The 27,563-nt window shown below is 35.9% G+C and overlaps 1 protein-coding gene across 13 annotated transcripts in view; it reads left to right on the top strand.

Moving 5' to 3' along the window:
* GTDC1 (glycosyltransferase like domain containing 1) overlaps positions 1–27,563 on the top strand; it is a 374,816-nt gene that overhangs the window by 137,248 nt on the left and 210,005 nt on the right. Inside the window, exon 2 of one of the 13 annotated variants that reach the window (XM_034654521.1) lies at positions 1,688–1,891. The exons of 11 other annotated variants lie outside the window; for them this stretch is intronic. In XM_034654521.1, the coding sequence (XP_034510412.1) occupies positions 1,854–1,891 (38 nt within the window). In that variant the 5' untranslated portion in view covers positions 1,688–1,853. Of the gene's footprint in view, positions 1–1,687; positions 1,900–27,563 lie in introns of all 13 variants that reach the window. One more of the 13 variants, XM_034654520.1, reaches the window with a different exon arrangement.

Raw genomic sequence — 27,563 nt, 5'->3', positions numbered from 1 at the left:
ATCAAGTAGAATTTGAAGTGATAAACAGGAGCTGTAAGATGGAAATACTGAGACTTTTGTTTTTCTATGATACGATGGCAATATGTACAAAATGGTTACCAGTTACTAGTTCGCCAGCAGAAAAACTTTAGGGAGTACAAACGCAATGAGAAAAATTGGTTTCACGAGACAGAAACTTCCCATAAGGTATTAAACCCAGGACTCTTTTGGAAGTGTACAGATGATGATGAGAGAAGAGAGTGGTAGAGGAATAATAACAACTTATGATTCCTGGAGGTTCACCTATTGGCAGTGATTCCAATTTACATGGTCTACTTTGTAGGAATAGTATATCACTGTACTTTTTCAGGGAGCATTGCTTGACCTTTGTAGCCCTTTTGAGCATTTTCAACCACGCCATTGTAAGATACCCTCCCAATTCATCCCTTGTTTTTCAGTTTACTGTGTCCTTCACATCACTAAAAACGTTATCGTTGTTTGTTTCTTGGAAATGTCATCAATTTGACCATCCTCTTGTCCCTTCCCCTCTATTCAATATCTTTCTTGTCAAAGAAAGCCTTAAATATTTTGCATTTCCCCTCTATTCAATATCTTTCTTGTCAAAGAAAGCCTTAGATATTTTGCATTTCAATTCAATATGCTGTATTTCTGTGTTTTCTTCCTCTCAACTGGAGTAAATTAGGAGTGTCTTCAGTGATGTTCTTCGTGCCAAATTTAATGTGTGTGTGTTTGTGTTTTGCCCTACTTCTCTCAACTCTTTCTTGCTTTTGATCCCCTTAACACTCTTTTTCTTGGCATTGCTTTTGGCCTCCACTTGAAGGGCAGAAACCTTCTTGACTTCTTTAGTTGACTCCAGCTAGTTATGTTTTTGTTCCTTCCTGTCATTTCTCCTAGCCACTACTTTTTAAATTACAGCACTGTTCTGTGTCTTGTTGTTAACCGTTTTATCTGGGTCTCTTCGTAAAACTTTTCAAAAACGTGTAAGAGTACATTATAGTAATCACCTGTTTTTGAGCATTTTCTCTGCAACAGACCCAATAAACAACTTTAAAATCTTTTACCTCGGGGGGCGCCTGGGTGGCTCAGTCGTTAAGCGTCTGCCTTCGGCTCAGGGCGTGATCCTGGAGTCCTGGGATCGAGCCCCACATCTGGCTCCTCTGCTGGGAGCCTGCTTCTTCCTCTCCCCCTCCCCCTGCCTGTGTTACCTCTCTCACTGGCTGTCTCTCTCTCTGTCAGATAAATAAATAAATACTAAAAATAAATAAATAAAATCTTTTACCCCAGGTTTAACAACTGAGGTAACAACATCCCTGTGAGCTGAACTATTATTACCACCATTTAATAGATAAGGAAACTGAGGCCAAGAAGTTTATTTGCCAGATGTTTCAAGCAACTAAATGGTAGAAATGGGATCCAACGTAGTCTTCTATGACTCAGCAGCCCAAACCCATAACTGCTACTCACCATTACTTCTCTTCTGATATCTCTTGTGCTGGTAGCCTTTGCTGCCTTCCCCTGGTAAGAACCATCAGCTCTTGGTATACACTCTGGTTATTAATCGTATGTACATAACCATGAATTCCTCTCTTCTGTAGAGGATACACTTTCCACATAAGGCAAGGTACCACAGAATGCTTTCTCTTCTAATTTAAGTTTCCCTCTTAAATTTCTCTTCATCTGTTTCTAGTACCTGGGGTACACTATTCTACTCCACCATTCTGCTGTCACCACATCCCCAGTTTGAACTGCACATCCAGTCAGCTTGCTTCTCTTGACACGGTGCTGCTAGAGAAGATGCTTAAGCAGGCGTGTGTTTCATATGACCCGGTCCTCATGGCTACAGCTGATTGGGGATGAGATGGCTTGTTACCCAGAAACAGCCACATCACAGGTAGGCAGGTAAGGTGTGACATGTTCTTCTGAGAAAAAATAATTTAAGCCAGTTGGATTATTTTCTTGGGGATTTGAATGAAGAAATATAGATAAACTGTGTCAGTCAATGGTAGGATTTGTAGACTAAGCCTCCTGAGGCAGAACCTATAGAGTCCCTAATGGGCCATGTGCCAACTGAAGTTACAAGAGAGCAGAAACTCTCAGGAAGCAAAAATATATTGGGGAAGATGAAACAGGTGCCCAGAGAGAGGAGATGCCATGAGAAAGATAGCTTGTAACCTATGTGAAGGAGGTGTACAGAGAACAGCTGGTGCCCAGACCTCCTCTAGACAGCTTCCCAGTTCTTAGCTCTTGTGGGAAGCTTCATTTTATTTGAGATAACTTCTTACCCTGTTTCTTGGTCTTCAAAAAGGGGTTAGTTCTTAATAAGGCATCCAGTGAGTATTTGTGACTTATTGAATTATCTCCGCTAAGATAAAGTCCCTGGAATGCATACTTTCTAGATATGATTCTACCCATATTATGTTTGGTCTGTTGTAAAAGGTACCTTTTGATTTCCTTTGCTTCAGCCATTCCCCCCAGCAGTTTTATGAGTAATAGTAACTTGCGATCACCTTGATTCAATTAGCAAAAGATTACAGTAACTGCTAGTTATTTTTCTAAATAAATTCTTACTCATATCGTTAAAGAATGACCACCTGGTTTTTCCTTGGGAAGATTCTATCCATCTTAAGTATATTCTCTGTTTTAGTCAAGATAACTTGCTTACCATAGGCACACTGTGTTTCCTACGTCTAATGGAAATGAATGAAGGCCACATTACAGAAGAATTTAAGCATATACAAAAATAAAAGGAATAGATGATGATTTTTTTTAACCCTTTAGCAATTAACATGTAAATGCCCAGATCTTGTTCTCTTTAAACTCTGCCTAGTTATTTCCTAATCCAGATTATATTGAAGCAAACTGCATACATTTCATTTGTAGCTCTACATATTTATTTCACTGATTATTTCTAAAAGATAACCTTTCTTAAAAAATAAAACATAATTGCAGTACCATTATTACCCTGATAAAAATTCTAAGTAATTCCTTAATATCATTAAAAATTTCTTACTTTAAAGTACTCTATTTACCATAAATGTGACCATATTATGTAATAAAGAAATATGCTCATAATGCTGTGTATGAAAGGTTGCCCAATAGAAACTACCTTTTGTTCACAGAGCAAAAGTATGATGCTTCTTATTTGAGGAATAATTAATCACTTTTGATTTCGTGGCTCATTTAATATCTTTAATGCTTTGTATTCACTGAGTTTTTCCCTGTATCATTGTATTATAGAAATGGGGCTCTCTGGGGCTATGCAGAAGAAAGTCTGTGCTGCCGTATGGGGCAGCCTTGCCTGTACTTGGGCCCTGGGTATCGACATTTATTCCTAAATACCTTTTCAGTCTTTCTAGTATGCAACCAGGGTTGAGAATGCTGGTCTACAGTATGCTACCTGGACTTAGTACAAATAATAGTATTTTCTATTATATCTTCACTAATTCAAGATTATAAATATAAATATAATTCAGTAATTCTATTAGCTTTGTTTCACTTGCTGGCTATTTCCTTTCTTTTTGTTTTGTTAATTTTAAGGGATAATTATAGTAGTATGAAACATTCTGTCCACATAAAAACTTACTGAAGAGGTTAAATATTCTTGCTAATTAAAGAAAACACTAATTGGACAGATTGCTGTTTTATATTAGTAATTTTAATTATTTTTTAAGCAGAACACAATTTTTTAAGGAATGTTGCAATTTTAAACGTTTTTCACTAGTTGAGTGACTTAAATATTCAGATTATTATTATTTTTGATTAGTTGGTCTATGAATGGGACAGAAAAAAGATGTAGAAATTTCTTGCAGTATCATGAAGTTCATAACTGTCCCTTTGCATACCTTTATCAGTCCCTAAATCATCTAGCTAGCTAGCTATACATATATGTACAGTTATTGCATTTACCATTTGCCAAAGGATTCAGCATAATGTCATTAGTTTTCTTTGCACTCTTGCATTCTACTTATACATTATTATAATTCTATTTATACATTGACATTAGGATGTCAAATCTTACTTGCTAGGAAAGGAAACTGACATGTTCAGAAGCCAAATGGTTTGTCTGTTTTCAAAAAGCAAATTAGCGGTAGAGTTGGTTAAAATAGTAGCCTATAGTTTATCTCATTCAAAAGCATTACTTTTCAGTGTCATGAAAGCTTAAGTTTTAAAAATATTAGGTGTTGCCCGTCTTTTGGTTTCACTAAAACAACATGTTTTCAGGAATTCTTTTAATAATTTTCTAATTTGCTTGGCTATCTCTTATAGCACCAATGTGACCATCTGTATTAGTTTCCAGTTTCCTAGGGCCTCTAGAATAACAGAATTTATTCTCTCACAATTCTGGATGCTAGAAACCCAAAATCAAGTGTTGGTAAGACTCTGCTTCCTCTAAGGGCCCGGGGGAAGAATCCTTTCTTGCCTTTGCCTACCTTCTGGTGGCTCCCTCCAGTCCTTGACGTTTCCTGGTGTGTTGCTGCGTCACTGCAATCTCTGACTCTGTTGACACATGGCTTCTTCTCTGTGTGTATCTCTTTGTGTCCTCTCCTCTTCTTATAAGGACAGAAGTCGCTGTGTGTGGAGCCTACACTAATCTAACGTGACCCATCATAACTTGATTACATCGCCAGAGACTATTCAAATAAGGTCATATTTACAGGTATCAGCGGTTAGGACTGGATTGTATCTTTTTTGGGTATAGAATTCAGCCCACAACACCATCATCCTTGAATTCATTGTGTCATTTGGTGCCTATTACTTGCTAGGCATTCAGTAAATTTTTGTTAAATAAAGGACTGCCTGGTACCATCATATACATGCAATAAGCCATCATATAGTCATTATTTCTGGAACTAGAAGAAACAGTAAAAAATCATATAGGCCATTCTTTCCATGTGAAAGGTGAGTGTTATTTTTAGTTTATTGGTAAAGCGGCAAAAAAGTTTGAGTGACTTGACTATAATCACATAGATATTGTCCACCAGGTGGTAGGGACAAAATTTTTATTATTTACCTGATATAATAGTCTTTTATGATACCTCTTTTTTTCTTATTAATTAGTGTTTTTAGATTAATACCTGACATTGAGATGATATGACAGTTATTAACATAGTTAGGACTTCAGAGCTCTTCTAATCAAACTGCTTTTATTTTACAGCTGAGAAAATAGAGGTCTGAAAAGGTTAAGTGAGTTGTTGAAAACCAGGGGTAGGTGATGACATTTCTGGGTGGGTCCTGAGTTTTAGTATTGAATTCTATAATTTGAAACTAATGTGGTAAATTTGAGAGCACCTAGAGGACACTGTGAAAAATCAATATCAAGCTCGAAAATAAATACTGAAAGAATTTGAAATAATTTAAAAGCAAAGATAAGGGATGATTTAATTAATCAGCGATATTTTTCTCTTGCCACTGAAGGCAAATGGAAACAAACAGGCTCAAACACCAAGAAAAGCAGATTGAGGTTTGTTTTCCAGCTAGAAAGACTGACAGTGGGATTGTTGAGAATTGTCATGGGAAATTTGAAGAGGAATGAACTGAAAACCAAATGAAAACAAAACCCACACAAATCCACTTATTAGTGTGGTCTTACCTGGAAATTTCAAATTTTTTTCAGATCCACTTCTTTGCATACTTCTTGACTCAGGCCACATCAGTACTTTCCTCTCAGAATGCAACTTTAAATTTATTTTACAACGTGAGATTTCCAACCATTGCAGTCACTATCTTTGAATCCTTGAATCTGTGGCTCCTCAGTGCCTGGTTAAAACAGGACATGATGTAAATGGTGGCTTCCGAATCTCCAGTCTTCAGATTAGAGCATAATATTCATACATCAGACTTCCTCTAGATGAATCAAAGTTTTGTGTCTCCAGTAGGATCCTTGATGGCTTCCATGACTGAGGGCAAAGGGAGGAATTCAATATTCCTGTCTACTGTGTTGATCCATCCGTTTCTGGGTTCTGGCATGGCTTTGACTCACTGATGGATTTTGTAAGCTGTGAATAGTGTCATGTCTCAATTGATTTGAATACTTCTTGTTGAGTAGGTTCTGTGACTGACTTTATTTACTGGATGCTCTGACAAAATCATATTGCCTGCGCGTCATTTGTATATAACTGTATGCTCTTTTCTATGGCTCTCTTATGTCTGTAGCCTTCCCTTTTTATAAATACAAGCAATTATAAGCTCATAAGTTTCTATTTTATTTTATTTTATTATTTTATTTTATTTCATTTTAAAATACAATCTAACCTCTTTTCTCCCATAGGCTTTTACAAGCCATCTAAAAACAAAACAACTAAAAAAAAAAAAAACGCAAAATAAATAATTAAGCCTTGTTTGTTAGTGGCTATACATATAAGTGGCTCTCCTTGGCTTGGAAAGGAAGACAGTTGGCAATCAGAAAGTTCTTAAACCTTCCTCTTCCTATTGCATTCAGTGAGAATTTCTTAATACCAGCCAATGTTTAAAATTTTAAGGCAGTGGCTCTAGGGACTTCAAAGACAATTATGGGTATTAGTCCTCTTTGTAGTTGTCAAACAGGGTAGCCACTGCCCGTGTTAAGCATTAATTAAGAAAGAAGTGGACATGATGGATTTATATGGGCCGGTTCAAATACCAAGCATCTAAGCTTTCTAGCTGGTGTGTCTGGTGGAAAAGTTAGAGAAATTCTTCATTACTTAATTCTGCTTATACTTTGTAGGGTGTTAGCGTTGGATTTCTCTTTAAAATGATAACTAATCAAGAGTTATACAGACCCCCAGTGGATAATTATGAAACATGTCAATACAGATCTATGTATAGCCCGATATATTTACCTTCAGTGTTGTTATTTATTAGCCATAAGATTGGGGAAAAATAGCTAACTTTTCAGAGCCTCGGTTTTCTTACCACTTAAAATTGGACAAATAATACTTACCTTGTAGTATAGTGTGACAATAAAATTAAACGAAATGAGATTATGTAAAGAACCTAACATGGTACCTGNTTCAGAGCCTCGGTTTTCTTACCACTTAAAATTGGACAAATAATACTTACCTTGTAGTATAGTGTGACAATACAATTAAACGAAATGAGATAATGTATTTAAAGAACCTAACGTGGTACCTCGCTAAGGGGCTCACAAAAAGTACAGTATTTCTTTATATTTGTATAGCACTGAAAAGTTTTCTCACATACTATATTATCCCATTGCATCCCTTCTCACATATTATGCCATTCCCTTTCAAATGAAACTATGAAGAGGTTAGAAAAGATGATAACACCTTTCTCATATTTGAGAAAACTGTTTTAGAGAATGATTAGTCCACATGGCTGTTTTTCCTTAGGTTTTCTGATTGCTAGACCCCGAGAAGCATTAGCCTTTTCCCCACATTATTTAGACTTCTAGCTTCCTCCTTCACTCATTTAAGGTTCAGGCCAGGGTTTTAATGGAATTCTTGATGCCTTTAAGTCTGTATGCAAATGAAATAACAGATATTTAAAGGGCTTTGGAAAATAATAAAAAATGCTAAACAAACATAAAATTGAATGTTTCTTTTAATTATTTTGAGTTATAACATTTATTCTCTTAACATTCATGTTTTCTTTACTTCCTGGTAAGTTAGAAACATCTAGAAAATAATCAGTTCCAAAAAAGAAAACAAAAACTTCCTACAGCCATTTTTTGTTCTAGTTGCTGTATAACTCTTGTTCAAATACTTTCTTACTAGCAAATTCTGAATTGCTACTAAGGCTTTTGTTGAAGAATTCCTGAGAATTAGAGTTACCTATTTTTTGTCAGAGGAACTAATTTTATTAACATGTGGTAATTAAACCAACACTTTAGGAATTATGAGCAAATAACATAGGGCATTGCTGGATTATCTGTTTTCTTTAAGTTCACTGAAAGAAAACATTCCCAATAATTATTAACACTTGTAGAAAATCTTGTGAAAAAGTGGTGGAAAGTACTCTGCTCTTCTACCATACCTGGGATTTAAAAAAGAAAGTTGGCCCACATTATGCAGTATGGTGCATGTTCACTCTATCTGAACATACTTCCTTCAGTGTAAAGAACTTGGGCAGGTGTTATTAATAAAAAATAATAAATAACCCCTTCTATTTTAAATAGGGATGCTATTCTGCCAGCTTTGAAGCTCACACATACTCTCTAACTTACCCCAGCTTTCGCTCATCTGGTCTTTCAGTGGCTCCTTTCATGTGGGCAGCCCACGAGCCATGCGTACTGCCGCTCAATCACGCCACTGTACGTCGCCATCATGGGGGTGGTTTGCATGATTTGCATTTCCTGTACTGTTTGAGCTTCAGTGAGCTCTAAGTGCCACGTATGAGGAAACCACTGCCAAATAATGCAATGATTTAATGATTTTTAGTCAAACCAGATGAGTTTGTGCTGGAGTCAGGCTACCAAGTCAGGGGTGGGGGGTGGTGGTAGGGAGATGTTGTCAGGATATCCTATTAAAAAAGGATTCTTCACAATGTCCATACATGCGAGATGTGAATTTCTTAACAAATCGGGTCGTGCAAGAGAAGAAGGTTACTTTTGGGAGGAGAGCACTGAAGTGCTGTGATGAATAACCATATATATGTTACTCTTAGAAAATTCAGTCTTTTAAATTTGAGTTACATCATGCTGCCGGTGTAGTTATTGTGACAATGATAGATTTTGATGGCATTAATTTTCTAACCATACAGGGTTAAATTTAGTCAAAATTAAATAATTAAGTACTTTGATTACATGCCTTCTTGTCCTGTAAAAGAAAGCTTGTATTTTATTAAAAAGTGGTTGATGGAAGCTGTCGGACAACTAACACAGAATTGGCATAGTAGTGGGCCAATGAATAGTTACTAAAGTGGGGAAGAAAAAAAAATATGTACCAGATACTAGTCTTCATGAAAAACATAGACAGATGGGGAGACAGACCTATATGATGCCACAAATAGATGAATATCTTGTAAGGATTTCAAACAAATGTTGAAAGATCCAGTGAAATTTTAAAAGTTGGTTTAAAAGTATATCTTGTGCTTATAAATAGTGTATTTATTTCTGCTCACCTGAAACCCAACCTGTAAATTGTTCATGAAATATTTTATCAATATGAAGCAAAAAGAATGTAGACTGAATCTATATATAACCACAGAGATATTAAAATGAATCTCATTAATAACATTGACTTAAATTTTTCTTAGAATTCTTACACTCATATATGGTGTTATAATGCCTACAAGAGAAACTTCAGCAGAAATCCTGTTAACCATTAATTAATAACAGCCTCAAAGATTTCCTATTCTTGTTACAGATAATTGAAAAATATTTATCCTCTTTTCCCATGTAATGTATACTTCATGAAAATGCACCTGATAACGTGCTGTGGCTGCTATTCAATGGTTTTTAGTTTAGTACCAGTTCACTCGATTATATCCTACCAGCTAATCAAGTGTCTTGCATGCATGCCCTACAGCAGTTTTAAGATATTCTAAAGAGGAAGCTTCAAAGCCACAGGTACTTGCCGAGGAAATTATTGTATAATTATTTATATTAAGAAAAGGTAGGCAACTCATGTGGATGAAAAAATAACATATTATTATATCTAAAGCCACTGAATGGCTTTGCATGTTACATGTATTACGCAACCATTCAAGCCCGAGAACATTCTTCATGTGCTGAGGACTGGAGTGTTGAAGGCCAACCTTTACTTCCTTTTTAATTTTCTTTTATACTTTCTTTGCTGATTTTTATTTTAACGTTAGTCTTACTTTGATACATGAATTAATCCTGATTTAATGCACAGTTTGGCACTATTGGATTGTTACTAGAATATCTGCATTGGAAAATCTTGAACCAGGAAGCATTTTTTCAAAGTGTCTGAATTGAAGGAAGGAAGATTTGTACTCCAGAGCTCTTTCAAGTATTCAGCTTGATATGCTCATTGATAATATTGGAATGTTGCATTTTAGGTAATGTCAGAGCTGTTATATAGATTATTAAAATTATTATCGTGTATTAGGTAAATTAGCTTTGAGAACATTAAACCTATTAATGGAAATGTTAGCTTTATGTTAATACATTTGAATAACGAATAATACTGTACCAACTTTTCTTTCAACATTCTTCTTGGTTACTTAGTTCCTAAGAAACTATTTTTTTGAATATAAAAATAAATTGTATTTTTAGATGCTTAATCCCATGGGGGAAAGGAACACATTTTGCGTTAGTTGTCTTTAATTTATTAAACAATTCCGTAATGCACTCTGTGCATAGATCGTGAAAACCACTGGCACACATTTTTCTGACCTCACAACATAAGCTTCACTCTTGTGGCAATCCCAGCAAATGTGTTTATAAAGATTCCAGAAATAATAGTCTTGTGACTAAATAAGAAACAGAAGCTAAAGCTAAGAGCCAAACAGATACCTATCGGTTTCCTTGAGTTTAATCTGATTAAAAACATGGCTTTCAAAAACATTGAATACAATGTCATGTCAGAGAGGCAGTATATGATAAATATAGTTCATGACAGGAAATCGTTATTAAATCAGCATTACTAGTGAATCTGTTATGGAAATTTCCCTGTAAGTTAGTTAAGGCTCCCCCATTTTTCGCCTCCAGTGCATCACTATACTTTTCTGCTTTACTGTTAAGTATATTATTTTCCGTTGACTGAAAGGCAGTTTTCCTACTTTTAAATAACACACGTCTTTATTGTTATCACTAATCAGACATGAACTGGCTCTTCACTTCAACCAGAAAAACGAATATACAGAGTAGAAGAGAATCTGTGCTGGTCATTGACCATCATGACCTAAATACAACAAACGTAAAGGCAGCAACTTCATGGCTCTTAAAGAGGGCAAGCAGTTATTTTGAATGAAACACAGCAACTTTGTTGAATCTCAGATTACTGATAGCCATCTAAATGTAAAAATAGTAATTACTTCACATAAAAACGATGAGGACTTTATCAAGATCACATCATCTTTCCTCTTTGCTTTGAAGAAATATAGGTACAACATTAGTCAGTATAACCCATGTATTTGTAGCTAAACTCAGAGTGTTCTAATTTTTTAACAGTTCAGAAAACATTTTTTAAAAAGAAATATTTTTACAACGCAAGAGGATTATTTGGCTGACTTACATTAATGAAACATTTTGGCACATGCTAAAGATTTCATCGAGCTATTACAACCACCCCCCAAAAATCTTGGTTTCCATTTAAAATGTCACCAATGTGGAAAAAATACCATCAATCAAATTGCATATCTTCTAACTAAAGAGAAAAAAAAAAGTAAAATAAAAAGGAAACAAACAGTGAGCTTCCAGTGCATTTTTGGCTTCCCTTAAGGAATTCTGTCTTAGATATGGTCAGTTATCTGTGGCCTTAAGATTATCTTTTTTTTTCTTTGTTCCATTGTATGTTTTCATCTTCACAGGAATAAATCCAGTGAGTAATATTCCTAACTTTATGCTGCTTTAGTCAGACACTGGGAATGCTTCAGTTTTGTGAATGAGAACAGTAAGAGAAATTATTTTTCTGGAGAAACACAGGGGCCCCACTTTATAATAAACAACTACAAAATTGCATATCATTCTTTCCTTTCCCTCTTTAAAATTATTCTTAAGGCCTTAGTGGGAACAAAGACCCCCTTCATAGAAAACTTAAATACTAAATCCTTCTTAGGAGTTTAATCCAGGAGGAAACCTGTGTACAAGTGGGACCCTTATCTGTTAAAATTTAGCCTCTTTCCAAGCAATACATGTAGAAAACCAAGTGGCTATTGCCTAACGGTGCTCTCTGAGTTCTGTTGGGGACTCATATCTAATGAATCAGCCCTTTCTCCAATCTCTCTTTGCATCAGGACTATTTCACTTTTGAGTCAGGACTAGAGTCCTAGCCCCCTACCATGAAGATGGTTCGAACTATCTCCTTCTGTGCTCATACATGTATGGAGTAAAGGGATGGCTCACTTCTCTGCTATTACTTGCCTTTAGGGACGTTCAGCTTAATTGCATCACGCACCTGCTGTGGAAAGGATATATAAACCACAGTAGAAAATTGAGATTAAACATAACAATATTTGGAGGTTTGGCATGGAATGTACTAGAATGTATGCAACTCTATAATAAAATCACAAGTGTATGATAATATAGCTCTTTCACAGAGAAACTACCCTAATATCTTCTTGAAGTTCCTCGGCGACAGCTTATTTATAGGCGATGCCAGAGATCACTATAATGGTAACATACCAGCCTCCTGTAACCATTCTGTGTAATAACAACGCCTAAGTAAAGTGGCAGTGAATATTCTCAAAACAATTGAGTGAGCAAGGCATAATTATATTCATCTAACATATATGGAAATGTGCTGGTAGAGATTAAGTTATTTGTGCAAAGATAGGCCACTTTTAAGTGGCAGGCAGAAGAAAAACCAGGTTTTCTGGCTTATGCTCTTTCTGCTCTGCGGTCAACAAGGAAATATACTGTACTACCTGAATATGAGAGAATTGTTTCACTTAGAAGTCACCCTAGTACTTTAGCTGTCAAAGTGACCTTAATCTAGGAGGCTTTTAGCTCAGGCACTCTGGCTGGTAGAGGGTAATCTGAAAGACTGTAAGTATTTCTGTTTTTCTAATTTCTTTACCCAAAATGTCAGCTTTGATGACTTAAGTAATCAGGGAAGCTTTGTGGGGAGATAACGTGTTCCTCTGACTCTTCCTCTTTTTTACTGAGTAGCCAGAAGTTACTAATTAGGGATCAGGGAGAGAGATGAATGGAATACCAACCTTCTGGTGACCCAAGTCATCCCTGAAAGTGTGGCAAAATTGGATCCAAATTCCTGATCAGAAGCTCCTTGTTGATTCTTTTTCTTTTGCCTTCCATGGGCTGCTCTCCAACCACCCCATTTTAGTCTCTACATTTCTCTGAGGAACATCTTAGAATTTCAGGTACCTTTCCTTTTCTGGTTTCTGTTGTAACTAGTTCCTACACAGGCTGACTGGTGAGTAGATGTTGCAAACTGAATGGAGCCCAACAGGATAAAAGAGTGTGAGATACCTCAGGAAAGCCTGTCCTTGTCAATTGAAGGCAGAGAGTCTTCTGTCTGCAGACAACTGAAGTACAGAGCGAGGCGCTGAACACAGATTTACAAATAAAAATAATAGTCTTCCAGGGATAGAATATGAAGCAACATGCTGCAGAATTTCAACCTGCATATGCTTGGATAGGGGATAGACGGTGACTGTCATCAAAGCAGGAAGAGTGTATCCTCTGGAAACAATGATCATGGAGACGTGCTCTTTACCTGAGTAATGGTAGATGACATTTTTATAGTGCCTCACAATGTAATTATGTCTACATGATTTCATTTTTTCCTCATGGCAAACCCTAAAGAGTAGGTTGGCTTGAAAAATCTCCTTTTATACATCAGGTTTAAAAAAGTGTGCTGTGCTGAAGTTAACCCATAAGGAAATTTTAGAGTCGAGACTTGAACCTAAGATCTCTAATGTAGCAAATAATTTCTCCCCTCATTATACCAATGCCTTTGATTCTCAAACAGGATGCATTTCTGTTCTTCCCTCTTCCCTTCTCGGTCTCACAAAAATAAATGCCAGGCACCATACAAGCACTGGGTAAACCGAGGTGAACAGAAGAGCTGTATTCCCTACCTTTTTGGAGCTTAGTCTGCACTTCTTAAGCCTGGAGACTGGTTTGGCAGTCACCAGCCACATGTGGCTATTGAGCCTGTGAAATGTGGCTGTTCTGAATTGAGATAAGCTATAACTATAAACTACACACTGAATTAAAAATGTTTGAATAAATAATGCAATTTTATCATAATTTTTTCATTGATTATATGCTGATAATATTTTAGATGTACTGAATTAAATAAAATATATTATTAAAACTGATTTCGTCCACATTATTTTCCTTTTTTAAATGGCTACTAGAAAATTTTAAATCATATGTATCTCTTGCATCTGTAGCTCACTTATTTCCATTGGTTAGCAAGCTCTGACCTAAGGGGAAGTGATTTTGTAGGGTTCATTCAGCAGTTTATAGTACTTCTGTGGTTACATTTTTTACACTGAAACATTTGGGTCATTTGAAATTTGTCCTGGTGCATGCTGGTTTGGATCCCAGTTTACTTTTTCTCCAGATGCCTACGAAGCTGACTCAACACCATTTATTAGTTTGTTCATCTTTGTTTTGAGAGGCTGCCTTTATCATATGTTAACTCCTTGTATGTATTCTATTTCTGGATCTGCTCTTCTTTTTCATTGGTCTGTGTCTATGTCTAAATCAATGTTATACTTGGTATTTTTGAGATTTTAAAGTATTTTATAATGTCTGGTGAGGTTAATCTCCATCTCTACCTCCAGCTGATCATCCCTTCCCCCGACCCCCCACCTCCAACAGGATTTTCTTGGCTATTGTTTTCTCATTGTCTTTAGCTATGAAAATTAGGATCTGTTTTTCCAGTTTAAAATAAGCAAAAACAACCCTTTTAAAATTGTGATCAAGATAAATAAACTCAAAGAGAATTGATGTCTGTTTATGTTAACTCTTTGTATCCAAAGTAGTGGTACAGTTTTTCATTTTTTCAAGTCATCTTTGGGATTCTTTTAGTAATACTTCAACATTTTCTTCATAGAGGTCTTACCCATATCTTAAATTTATTCCTAGGAACTTTACCTATGTATGTGTACTACTGCTTATGCGCTCTTTTCTTAAATATCTGCTCTGTGTATATATATATATATATATATAATATATATATATATACACACACACATATGTACAAATATATATATACATATATACATACACACACATATATCTGCTGTGTATATATATATACACACATACACACACATATGTACAAATATTTGCACATGTACATATATACATGCATATATAGGTATAGGTATGTATGCTATATATATCATAGAATGTAATATTTTTAATGTTTTAATAATTAAAAAACATACTAATTTTGTAGTCTGTAAGCTTACCATTCTCTGATTCTTTGTGATAAATACGTTTTTGGTTGATGGTCTTGAGCTTTCTAATCTTGTCCATGAATACTAATACATTTACATCTTTCTTTCTCTTTTTAAAAATTTACTTATTTCTTTCCAGCTTTTTTTTTTTTTCTTTCACTTTTTTTCTCTCTTCTAGTTCTATCGGCTGGTTCTCGGAGCACAATGCTAAATAGTGGTGATAGTAAGTATTTTCTCTTGTTTCTGACTTTAATGTTTCATCTTAAGTGTGAGGCTGGCTTTCAAGTTGAACCGAACATATTTTATTATAGTGAAAAAAATGTTTTCCTATTTGAAGAATAACAATTTTTTTATTGAATTAAAAATCATGAATAATTGTTAAATTTGTTAAATGCCTACTCATGATCATGTCATTGTTTTTTCTTTTTAGAGCTATTGAAATGATGAATCTTATTGATTTACTAATATTGATCCATCCTTGTGCTTTAAGGAAAAAGATCGCTTGTTCATGATGCTTTACTGTCTTCACATCTTGCTAAGTTCTGTTTGCTACTATTTTATTCAAGACTTTGGCATCTATTTATAAGTGAGATTACCTGTTATGTATTGGTTTTATTACACTCACTTCATAAAAGTAAAATAATTTGGAAGTTCCCCACCCCCTGTTGATACAAGTTTAAAAAGAAATGGACTTATCTGCTCTTTAAAAATTTGGTAGAATTTCCCTGTGAAATCATGCAAGCTTAATGCGTTTTTTAGGTTGGAGTGGTGGTAGTGTTGTAGTGATGGTGGTGGATCATTTTTAGAAGGCAACTTTCTCTGTCTCAGGAAAATCTATTTTTGTTTGTTTTGATTTGTCTTTTAGATTCTCTACTTCCTCTGGTAGGTAGATTCTTTTTTCTACAAAATTGTGTGTGGGTGTGTGTGTGTGTGTGTGTGTGTGTATAGTTCTTTTGATATTTAGGAAGTTTTACTATTTTTTCTTATTGGTTACCTTCATAATTAAGCCTTTCGATGACACCCTGAGTTCACTAATTTTTTTTTTTTTTTTTTTTGAGAGAGAGAGAGAGCTAGAGAGAGCACAAATGGAGGGAGCGGGGCAGAGGGAGAAGCAGACTCCCTGCTGAGCAGGGAGCCCTTTGCAGGGCTCAATCCCAGGACCCCGAGATCATGACCTGAGCCAAAGGCAGATGCTTAACCAACTGAGCCTCCCAGGCACCCTTACTAATTTTTGAGTTGGTATCTATTAGTTCTTTGTAATCAATAATGATAAAATTAATATGTTCCCACTTATCCATTGCTCTTTCTCTGTCATCTGATTTCAGGTCAACATGACTTTTCTTATTTTTTACCAATACATTCTTTAAATATGCATATACTTCTATAGTTTGATTTGTAATCTTTAAGTAGTATCTAAAACCACCAGCCATTATGGTTAAGGCAATAGGTGAATTTATTCTACCTTCCAAATTTCTTTTACTTTTCCTCTCTGACTATCTTCATAGTCAGAACAAAGACCTTTTATGTTATATTTTGCCACCATAATTCCTGCGCTGGTTTTGATTTTAGTTCTATGGCTAAATGTATTTGTTAGAAGACTTCTGCTTTCAACCAATTTGAAATAAACAACTACATTTCTGTTTCTTTTTATCTGAAACAAAGAAAAAGTGGACAAAATATGTGAAACCATTCAAAATGTATCATTAACCAGCAAAGGGCAGTGATCCCTGAGAGACGGCAGTTAGATAGGGTGGGCCCTCTGATTGCCCCAGTCTTTTGCCTTGAGTTTCTAGGCCCTGATGCAAAGAGGAGGAATCCAAGGAAAGACTAGGAGACTATGGAGTTGAGGAGATGGAGGTAAAAGTCTAGATGGGGGGAAAGAAATCCAGTGTACTGGAATAAAGAAAGCTGCTGAAAGAACTCTGGAGATCTGCAGAGGGTCCCAGTTAAGCATTCATCTGAGTACAGATCAGTTCATGCATGTTAGGAAACTCTCAAGGCCAGAGAAAGTACCATCTGAGATGATTAAAAATAATGCTCATTGCTCACAAAAGGCCAGAAATAGTGCCCATTCCCACCAGCCAGGCTAGAAAACCTCATGATTCAGTCAGGGCTGTGGTCTCAACTGAGGCTCAACTGGAGAAAGATCTGCTTCCAAGCTCACATGCTTGTTGGTAGTATGCAGTTTCTTATCAGGTATTAGACTAAGGGCTTCAGTTTCTTGTGTGCTATTGCCCAGAGGACATCCTCATTCTTTTGGTATGTGGGTCATCCTAACATGTCTGTTTATATCTTTGGAACCAGAAAGGGAGAGCCTCCTTGAAAGGCAAGATGATACAGTCTTGTGTAGTATAAGCAGATATATATTGCCTATGTTGTATTCTGTTGTTTAGAAGCAAGTGGTCAGTTCTGTCTACACCCAAAGGGGGAGATTACACAGGGCATGAATACAAGGAAGTGAGATCATGGGGGGCACTTTAGAGTCTGTTGTCTATAATAGTGTTTAGGAGAATGTCTTAGAAGCAGATGCATTTAAAAAACAAGTTACTTCAGAAGAACAAAGTTAAACCTAGCAGCACATTTCTCATTGGCAACATTGCAAGGGAGAAGACAGTGGAGTGACATCTTCAAAGCAGTGAAAGAAAATCTGAAACCAGCAATCTATAATTCTATATCCAGCAAAAATATCACTCAAAACAAAGGTAACAAACATGGTCAAAATAAAACGAATAAGTCCTGGGGACATAATGTACATCATTGTGACTATAGTTAATAATACTCTATTGTATATTTGAAAGTTGCTAAGAGAGTAGATCTTCAAAGATCATAGGAAGATAAAACTGCAATTATGTAATGGATATTAACTAGATTTATTTTGGTGATTTTTTGTAGTATGTTGAATCATTATATTATACACCAAAAACTAATATATTTTTTAGAAAGATTTAATTTAACGTATTTATTTGAGGTGGGGAGGGGCAGAGGGAGAGGGAGAGAGAATCCCAAGCCAATTATGTGCTGAGTGCAGAGCCTGATGCAGGGCTCGATCTCATGACCCTGAGATCATGATCTGAGCTGAAATCAAGAGTCAGACGCTCAACTGACTGAGCCACCCAAGCGCCCCATAACTAATGTATTTTTAAGAAATAAAAAGAACAAGAAGAACAAAACAAGAAATGCAGAAAAACCCAAAGGTAGAATAAAGGGTTTTACCCAAGAGAGAAAAGAAAGAGTTGAGAAGAGAAGACGAAGCAAGCAAGAAACTTTGTCATTTGGGGCACTATGTATTCTCCTACCAACCCTACTTCCATTAAAGTTTTGATTCCTCCTGGGTCAAAATCTTGAGTGAGGAGTATACATCCATTGTTCCCTCATTTCTGGGCTGATATGTGTATATATTTGTGCATCCCTGCTTTACTTTAGGTGGTGGCAATCAAGTCAAAAATATATATCTTAGTTCTTTTGCATATTTTCATGTATGTACCACTCTATTCTTTTATTTTTTAATTATTTTTAAAAGATTTTTTATTTTATTTTTTTTTTTTGCGATAGAGAGAGGGAGAAGAAGAGAGAGAGAGTGCATGAGTGGGGGTAGGGTAGAGGGAGAAGCAGACTCCCTGCTGAGCAGGGACGCAATGTGGGACTCAATCCCAGGACCCTGGGATCATGACCTGAGCCAAAGGCAGATGCTTAACCCACTGAGGCCACCCAGGCACTCCACTCTATTCTTTTATAAGACAACTTTTAACAGGGCTTAAGAAGCCCTTTAACAGGACAATAACTTGCATGTTTTATATTTAATTGAGAATAGTATGTTAAATGTTTAAATTATAATAATTTAAATTATTTAAATAACAAAACAAATTAACTTTAAGGAATTTAAATTATTTAAAATAATATTTAGCATGATTTTCAACATTCTACATAAAACTGTTTTAGTTTCAAAAATATTTTTATTTTGTGATTTGGGGTCTCAGCTCTTTATGTGTGAGTGGAAAAAAATACTACTTGTGCTTTCCATCTCATAAAGTTTCTATAACATTTAATTTTATATTAGATATACTAAAATATAGTGTAAACTCTGGTGACATAATATTGTAAGGTATATTGTTTAGAATCATAATGTCATTTTAAACTTTCTGTTAAAAATAACTGTACTTCTGAGATGCCTGGGTGGCTCAGTTGGTTAAGCATCTGACTCTTGATTTTGGCTCAGGTCATGATCTCAGGGTCATGAGATCGAGGGCTGCATCAGGCTCCCTACTGGTCGTGAAGCCCATTTAGGATTCTCTCTTTCCCTCTCCTTCTGCTCGTCCCTGCCTTTCTGTCTTAAATAAGTAGAATAAATCTTAAAAAAAAAAAATAACCGTAGTTCTGGTTTTCAAAATGCCTACTACAATGAAGATACTATCTTGTAGTACAAGTTTTTATTTTAGGAAGTTGCAAGTTTTCTGCATTTATAACCTGGTTTTTGTCCCAGTCTAATGGCTTTATTCCACAAATTATTTGGTCTCTCACTTAATTTTAGTCCTGCTTCAATTTGGTGTCACCTTTATCATGGTGAATTTTAATATTGCTCTGGCAGTTTGAGTGGCTATGTTTTCTACTATCTTGATATATTATAATACAGGAAACATTTTGCTAAAAAATATTTCATTCAAATATTGAAATATCCAGCACTGTTTTAATTGACTGCTTATCAACACAAAGAAAGTTATTGACTTACCCTTAAAAAATCACTTTGGTTTTTTGCATATTCGATATATAAAGATTTTTATTTGCAGTAATCAGAGTTTGAGCAGCATTATTTTGACACTAGTAGAATCGAGAGGGTTAGAGATTTTTGTTAAAAACTACAAGCCTTTTAATACTGTCATTCAGGTGAAGGTCATGAGGCAGTAGAAACAAAAGACATGTGTTTAGTCCAGACCTCTGAATATACTATGCAGTGAAAAGGTCTGGAGGTATGGAGTACAACTTGGAGTTCAGAGCAGGAGAAAAATAATTTGTTTTCATGGACGGATTGGTATCTGACTCAACCCTGAAGAATGGGGACTGGGATGGACAGAGAAGAGGATCCAGAAATAGTAATAATAGCATATAGTTACATAGCATTTACTACCTTCCAGGTGCTGTTCTAAGTGCTCTCCATGTATTAACACATTTTATAATTGTATTAATAGTTAATAAGGTGATTATTATCTTCACTTCTGAGTTAAAAAAACTGAGACACAAATTTGTTTAGTGATTCATTCCAAGTCTCCCATCTAGTAAATAGTGGTGCAGCTATTTAAACTCAGGCTTTTTGGCCGCAGAGTCTCCCTCCTTAATCACTATGCTCTTCTGCCTCTAATTAATGTGATATAGTCTGTGGAAACAGTAGAATAGGAGAAGTTAAGAAGGTTAAAGTCACAGAAGCTTTTGAAAGGGAAGCAGAGGCATTCATATGTTATCCATGTGAGTATAAACCAGTTCAGTCTTTTTAGAAAATAATTTGATGGTACAGCATTGGATCAGGAATTTCAGTAATCACGCTAAATATTTGTCCTAAGGAATTTGGGAGACAGTTTTCTATGGGCCACACATTTTGGTATGTCTTGCAAGCAGGCGTTAAATGCCTTATTATTCTGGACTATTTTTTCAAGGAGGTTTGCATAGCACAACAGCGTTGGCATATAGACATAATATCTCTCCTCTGATCAGATGGCTGGTTTATATATTGTCCAGTATAATAATGTCTCCCTTTGGAGCAAAGTTTGACAAGTTTGCTTGCAGCTCATTATGGAAGGTTGGGTTTCTTAAGCTCAGGGTTCCTTAGCTGTGATACAGACTCACTCCCTGTGCATCATCCATCTGGGCCTCTCAACATTACTCTGGTGGGCCTTAGGGACTAAGGAGGACTGATGTGAAATGAAGCTCATGCTGCTTACTGTGTCCTAAGCAGTAAGTCCTTTGTCTGACCCAGGAGTGTCATGTCTGCTGCCAGCATCTGGTAAACTGTGGCAGGCTAACTTGTTAACTTCCAGGGAGGGCAAAATCTTAGACCCTTTACCGTTCTTGACAAAGGATCATCATTAGAATTATCAACAAAGCATTATGTATAATCACTGGAAAGAAATCCAAGTATCCAATAATAAGTGTAGTAAATCAAAAGACATTTATATGGTGGAATATTAATTCCATAGCCCTTAAATATCATATTTTTAAAGATTTAAAGACTTGGGAATAAGCTCATGAAAATTATTTTAAAATTACACTATGAAAATGATACATATAGTAAAATCTCAATTTTGCAAAATGTGTTTGTATGTTTAGAAGAAAACTGAGATAAAATATCCAAAATGTGAGATATTGTTACATATAGGTTGTAGAATTATAAGTGATGTTATTCTTTCCTTATTCTATTTCTGTATCTTTCAAGTTATTCTATAACGAAAATACATTACTTTTATAATGAAGAAAAATACATGCTATGAATGAAGTCAAACATTTGACATGATAGAATAGGCAGAATAGGTACTGTATATTTTCTTGAGAGGACAGTAATATGAGGATATGTTTAAAACCCAAGCAATCAAAGAAGATCTGGTTTTCATTAAAATGCACATATACAATATAACTGAAAACCATTAAAACGAAAGCAAAAATAAAATTGCAAGTTATAACAGAGGGATAGAGGAAACATGGCTATTTTAGAAATTATAATTTCAGGAAACTTAATCCATTTGAACAAAATCTAAGCTCATCAAAGCCTCTTGTTGTTTAATAAAAAGGAATTAAATCAGTTAATCATAAGAAACAATGTTTGCATACCGAAGTACTGCAAGATGAAATGATTGTATGTCTGACATTTGCTTTAAAATATTCCAGCAAAAAATAAATAATAAAAATAAAGTGGGAGGAATAGTTGAACTAACCCTAGCAAAATATTGATAGCTGTTGAAGTTGTGTGTTGGTTACATGGGACTTATTCTGTCGATTTTGTGTATGCTTGAGAATTTACATGAGAAAAAAAATCAACAAAATATCACTGATTTATATAGTTTTGAAACAATATCTCTCATCCTTGGCTGCACATTAAAATCGCTTAGGAACTTTAAAAAGTACTGATGCTTGAATCTCACCACCTCTGATTCTAATTTACTTGGCTTTAGGTGTGGCTTAGGCATCAGGATTTTAAAAATCTCTGAGGTGATTCTAATGTGTAGCTAAGTGGACTGCATTAGGTAGGTCTTTATTTTAAGAAGCATTGACTATAATGATATTTTTTGTCACAATTCCTAAAAAAATGTGGCTATGTTTTCTGTTATGTTAATTCACAGAGCGTCTCTCACTAAAAAGCAAGAATAAGCTAATTATTTTTCTTATGCAGATAGTTCTACTGAGTACCAGAATAAAATGGTGTAGGGACATAGTTGAATGATTCGCTCACTTGGTAAGATGATAAAGTTTCAGTGATTCTAAAGAATGAATAACTAACATATCCCTTTCAAATACTAGTTAAGTAAGAAGAGTGTTAACTGATGTAGAGAGGGTAGTTTAAAACATTAGCATTTTACAATTTTCTTAAAGTAAGTCTTGTTCATTTTAGAAAACTGAGAAGAATAGTTAGAGATATAGAAGAAAACGATGAGCCGTAGCTCCGTTATCCGTGGTAAATACTGATAATGTTTTATGCATTTGATTTCAAATTTATTTTAACTTTCTGTGGAAAAATTTGAAACATAAATGTAGGGATAGTAGTATCGTAAAGCTCTGGTTTCCCATCACTCATCTTTAGTAATTATCAACTTGTGATCAATCTTATATATCTGTGATTCTCTTCCACTTTATCCTCCCCCTCACTGGATTATTTTGAAGCAAATCTTGTGTATCATTATTTCATCTATAAATATTTTAGTTTGTATTAGGGCAGGTAATCTTCAGGTCATTAACATGTATCTGAGGTATTGGTATTCTGTGTTGACTGAAAGAAGATCCATATGCTACAGTTCCTAATTCTGTAGTTGCCAAAGATGGTGTTGTGTTATAAAAGTAAAAATCTGGCTTATATCCTTGAGCTGCAGAAGGATCTGCTGGCAGGACCGAGACTTTTCTCGGAAAGTAACTCCATCAGTTTAAATGATGAAATAAGTAGTAGACTGAAATCCAAGAAACCCAGAGTTCTACCCATTAACCAGGCTTTAATTTGGAAGATTTTGAGGATTAGAGTTACCTAATATTTTGCTTTATAATAACCTAAATTGGTCTCTTGTTCTCATTTTCTTTAGAGCCAGGTAGTTTCCCAAAGGGTGTGGCAAATTAGTTAGTCAAAGTGTATTTTGGTAAGACTGACATGGAGGCGATATGTTAGAAAGGAGTTGAAGACAGGAAAATCATCTAAGAAGGTACTCAATTTTTTGTGGCCTGAGCTGATGAAAACCCAGTGTTGAAGAGGCAAAACTTAGCATATTATTTATAGTAGAAATTAGCAAAGCTTGGCGATACTTTGTTATAGGTTTAAGAGGAAGGGAATAATCAAATATGCCTTCATCCCGACCCTGGGGATCTAGCATAATACCATGCTTTTGGCAGAAAGAGTGAAGTGAGACGAGCAAGGAATGATGGGGGAAGGAAGGATGGATTAGTCCATGTTAGTGTACCAAGTTTAAAGTAATAGCATGGCCTCCAAGTAGGTATATTTTGTGGGCTGCTGAAAGTGGAGGACTGGAGTTCAGGTGATATATGAAAGCCGGAGATCTGTCTCTGAAGATTACTCATGAAACTATAAGGATGATTGAATTTTTACAGGGAATATTTGCTTAAGGGGGAGAGCATGTGGCTAAAGACAAGTCCTTTCATAATATTAATTATGAACAGGCAGGAATTGAGGACATGAAGGTCAGCAAATAAGAAAAAATCTTGCCTCCAAGATTTTTGTTGATTAGTTGAACACAGATAATTTAGAAAGTTATATTCTAGTTGGGGAAGTGTAAAGATACAGGAACACTCAAGAGGAGTACATAATCCAACTTGGGTGTTAGTAGAAGGATCTAGGAAGCCTTCTTGAATGGGAATGAAAATTGCTTCTTAAATGATACAAAAAAATTAGTGGGTTGCTTTGAGGAAGGGAGCATGAGACAGTGGCATACCATGCCAAATGGGTAGCAATAACCAGAGACATGGAGGTAAAAGGAAGCCTGGTTCATGTAAGGAGTCATCATCATTTCATTATACTTGAAATAGATCAGGGCAGAAAATGAGCTTGTAGATCTGGGTGGAGACCAGATTGAAGGGACTTGCGATTTATACAGGGGAGTGAACTGGCTGGATTGGCTTCTCAATACAGGACTTCTGCAACTCACTGTAGGATGAACGTGTTGGGAAGGCAGGCTTGGGAATAGGAAGTTAGTTATGTGGATTTTGTAGTAGACTAGTCTTCAGTAAGTGAAAGGGAATAAGGATGAACTTGAAGGGACAGATTTGAGAAATATTCAGGAAATAAAACCGACAGGATTCGTTAAGTTATTTATGGAAATTTAGGGACAGTGCGTCAGTGGGAGTTTCTGGTTTGGTGGATGGTTCTGCCTTTAGCTGCAATAATAAATACAGAAAAAGAGCATGTATATTGGATTAGATGATTAATTCCATTTTGGACCTTTTGAATTTAAGGTGCCAATGGGCTATCCACATGAAGATTTCCAACAGACAGTTGAATATCTGAAGGTTGAGTGATTAGTCTAGGTTTGAAACCCAAATCTGGGAGCCATTCCCATAACAGGTAGTCCTGAAATTCAAAGAGTAGGTATTCTCTTTAGTATCAGCCTATGTTCATAATCAATATGAACGTGCTAAGTGTATAATGAGCAAACTACCACAGACCAAAATGTGAAATGAACTCTATTTAACCTGTTTAATTTGCTTAACTCTGATCTGACCTGAACCATGCGTTAAGAACTGAAGTATGAACCTAATCAGAATCTTTTAAAAATGTTATCTACCTCCCCAAATTAATCTTAGCACCAAAGTAACATATAAAATATCATTTGAACTGAATTGGTAGACATTAACTTGGAGTTCTGAGAACTGGGTGGCTGGTGTACACAGGACATTGTATTCATTGCAAAAGACTTCAAAGGCAGTCCATATAATGATTTTGGCAATAAAAAGAATGTAATTTTTCCTCTCCCAGCTCAAGCTCAAGTCATCCAGGGAGAAAAATTACTCCCAGATGAACTTACAATTGCCAGCAATCCAAAATTTAACCAAATTGGATTCTCACACACTGTGTTTGGAAGGAAGACTGACAAAATGTTCTTTCACTAGATTCTAGGAAGCCTAGGGCTTACTTAACTGCAGTGGCCCTGGAAAATGGTTACTGCCAAAGATCAAGAGTAATTAAGTCTAATGCTGTTCATTTGTGAGAGTTTTCCAATAATAATTTTGTTAAGTGACATCTTATATGATGAAAACAAAAATAAGAGAGTATGAACTGTAGAATGATGAATAAGGAAACTTACTAAGATTGCAGTATTTTGAACTTCGATTCATCATTTAGTTGGAATTTCATTCCAAAAACAGAGTTGATCAATAATCATGGCAAATAGTCTCCATTGCTTTCATAGTGCTTACAGTGTATGAAGTGTTAGTCTAAATACTTCATATACCCTCACACCACCATATTCGAAGAGTAGTTATTAACCACATTTATCATGTAGGGAAACTGAGGCAAACAGAGGGTAAGTAAATTTGCCCAAGATCACATAGCTAGTAGTTGGTGGAGCAGGTCGTGTGCCCACTGATTCTATGGTAGACCCAGGTGGTGTGCCCTTAGATTCTGTGGTAGGTGCTGGTGGTGTGCCCTCCAATTCCATGGTAGCCCTGGGTAATCTGCCTTACAAGTCAGTGGTACACTCAGGTGGTCTGCCTTCAGAATCCATGTTCTCAATCACAATCCTAGTTTAAATGTTAGTAAATACAACTGGTAAACAGGTTATCTCTGTATTGTGGTGTTTTGTAAAATATGGAGATGACATGATTCTTGCCCCTTAAAAACATGCAGTCTCTAGCACTATTTCCTAAGTAATTTGCATTGCAGGGGCTCCTGAGGGGCTTCGTTGGTTAAGTGTCTGCCTTCGGCTCAGGTCGTGATCCCAGAGTCCCTGGATTGAGCCCTGCATCGGGCTTCCTGCCCAGTGGACAACTTGCACCCTCTCCGTCTGCTGCTCCCCCTGCTTGTGATCTCTCGCTCTCTGTCTGTCACATAAGTAAATAAAATCTTAAAAAAAATAATTTGCATTGCAACACACTACAAAGATTCTTTTGATTTAATTTTCCCTACTGCTGTATGAAGGTGGTATTAGCCCGTGTTTCTTATATCTAAAAATGAAGAAAATCTTTTAAAACGAAAAATTTAAATTGTTTCTTTAGGTTAACTTTACCTTATAGTGATACACAAATTATGTGTCGGGATTACTAATTTTTGGAGATTTTATAAGGATGTCAATGTGCAACAGCATATGTAAATACTTTGCTCTTTACCCAAGAAATGTACTGTAAGCAGAAATTATTTTAATCATATAATTCAAAAGGTAGCAGGTGTGGCTGCTATTTAAAGTTTTCTTTACTTTCACTTTTTTTATTATAAAGATAATATAGAATCACATGATAAAACGTTTGGAGATAAAGTATGAAAATCCATAAACCCAGCAGCTATTATACCTTAGAGTCTTACTTCATTATGCTCTTCTCCTGTGTACCTACTCTTACATTATTGTGATAATAGTATACTTACAATTTTGTACTTTAAGAAGTTTTAGTTTTATTCTTAATATTATTGAAGATCCTTGTTTTTGTAAAAATGAATAGAATAGTCAGTTGTCTTTCAGTTAAATCCGTATTTTCATATTCTGAGTTTGCTTTGTAGTTTTTACCAAGTTCATATATTATAATTAGAAACATTTTTGTGTTCTCTTTTCTATGGTGTTCTTCACCCATATGTCCATTCAAGCCTGGGCTTTCCTCAGCTAGGCACAGTCAGGTCCGCGGATGCCCCCCTGCGGGCTCCGTCTTATGCAGTACCTGAGCCATTTTCACCTGGGTCGCGGATACATCCTTAGCTTCAGATCCGCTGGTTAATGAGACTTGGAATTAGCTTTATCCATCCCACATATTGGATTCATGTGCACAGCTGTTTAGACTCCTGCTGTCAGTTGACCTTCCACCCCTCAGGTCCCTCTATTGCCAGTGGCCATAAGATCAGCCCCAGACCCTCACTTTCCTGCTTTCCCATCATCTCTCCTCTTTCTTTAATTGCCAGTTTTAGCTGACATGGCCAGGTTTCCTCTCCTTAGTTTCCCCCTTCCCCTGGATGACTCCCCTTCATCCTGTAGGCCCCTTCTGGGCCTTTGTTACTCCTTCCTTAGTTCTTGCCAGTTTTATCCCTTGCATATTCCTAGTTGGACTTTGGCATCTGACACCTGTACAAGATTTTGCAGGGTCACATCCTGACTTCTGAATGGGACTTCTTGGAATCCTTAGTCTTCTTTATTCATTGCATTCAACCTATGTCTTGCCCAAGTTAT

Source organism: Ailuropoda melanoleuca, chromosome 2, assembly GCF_002007445.2.
Source record: "Ailuropoda melanoleuca isolate Jingjing chromosome 2, ASM200744v2, whole genome shotgun sequence".
Lineage (NCBI taxonomy): Eukaryota > Metazoa > Chordata > Mammalia > Carnivora > Ursidae > Ailuropoda > Ailuropoda melanoleuca.
Note: the sequence above shows the minus strand (reverse complement) of the source record. Positions and strands in the feature narration are given on the sequence as shown.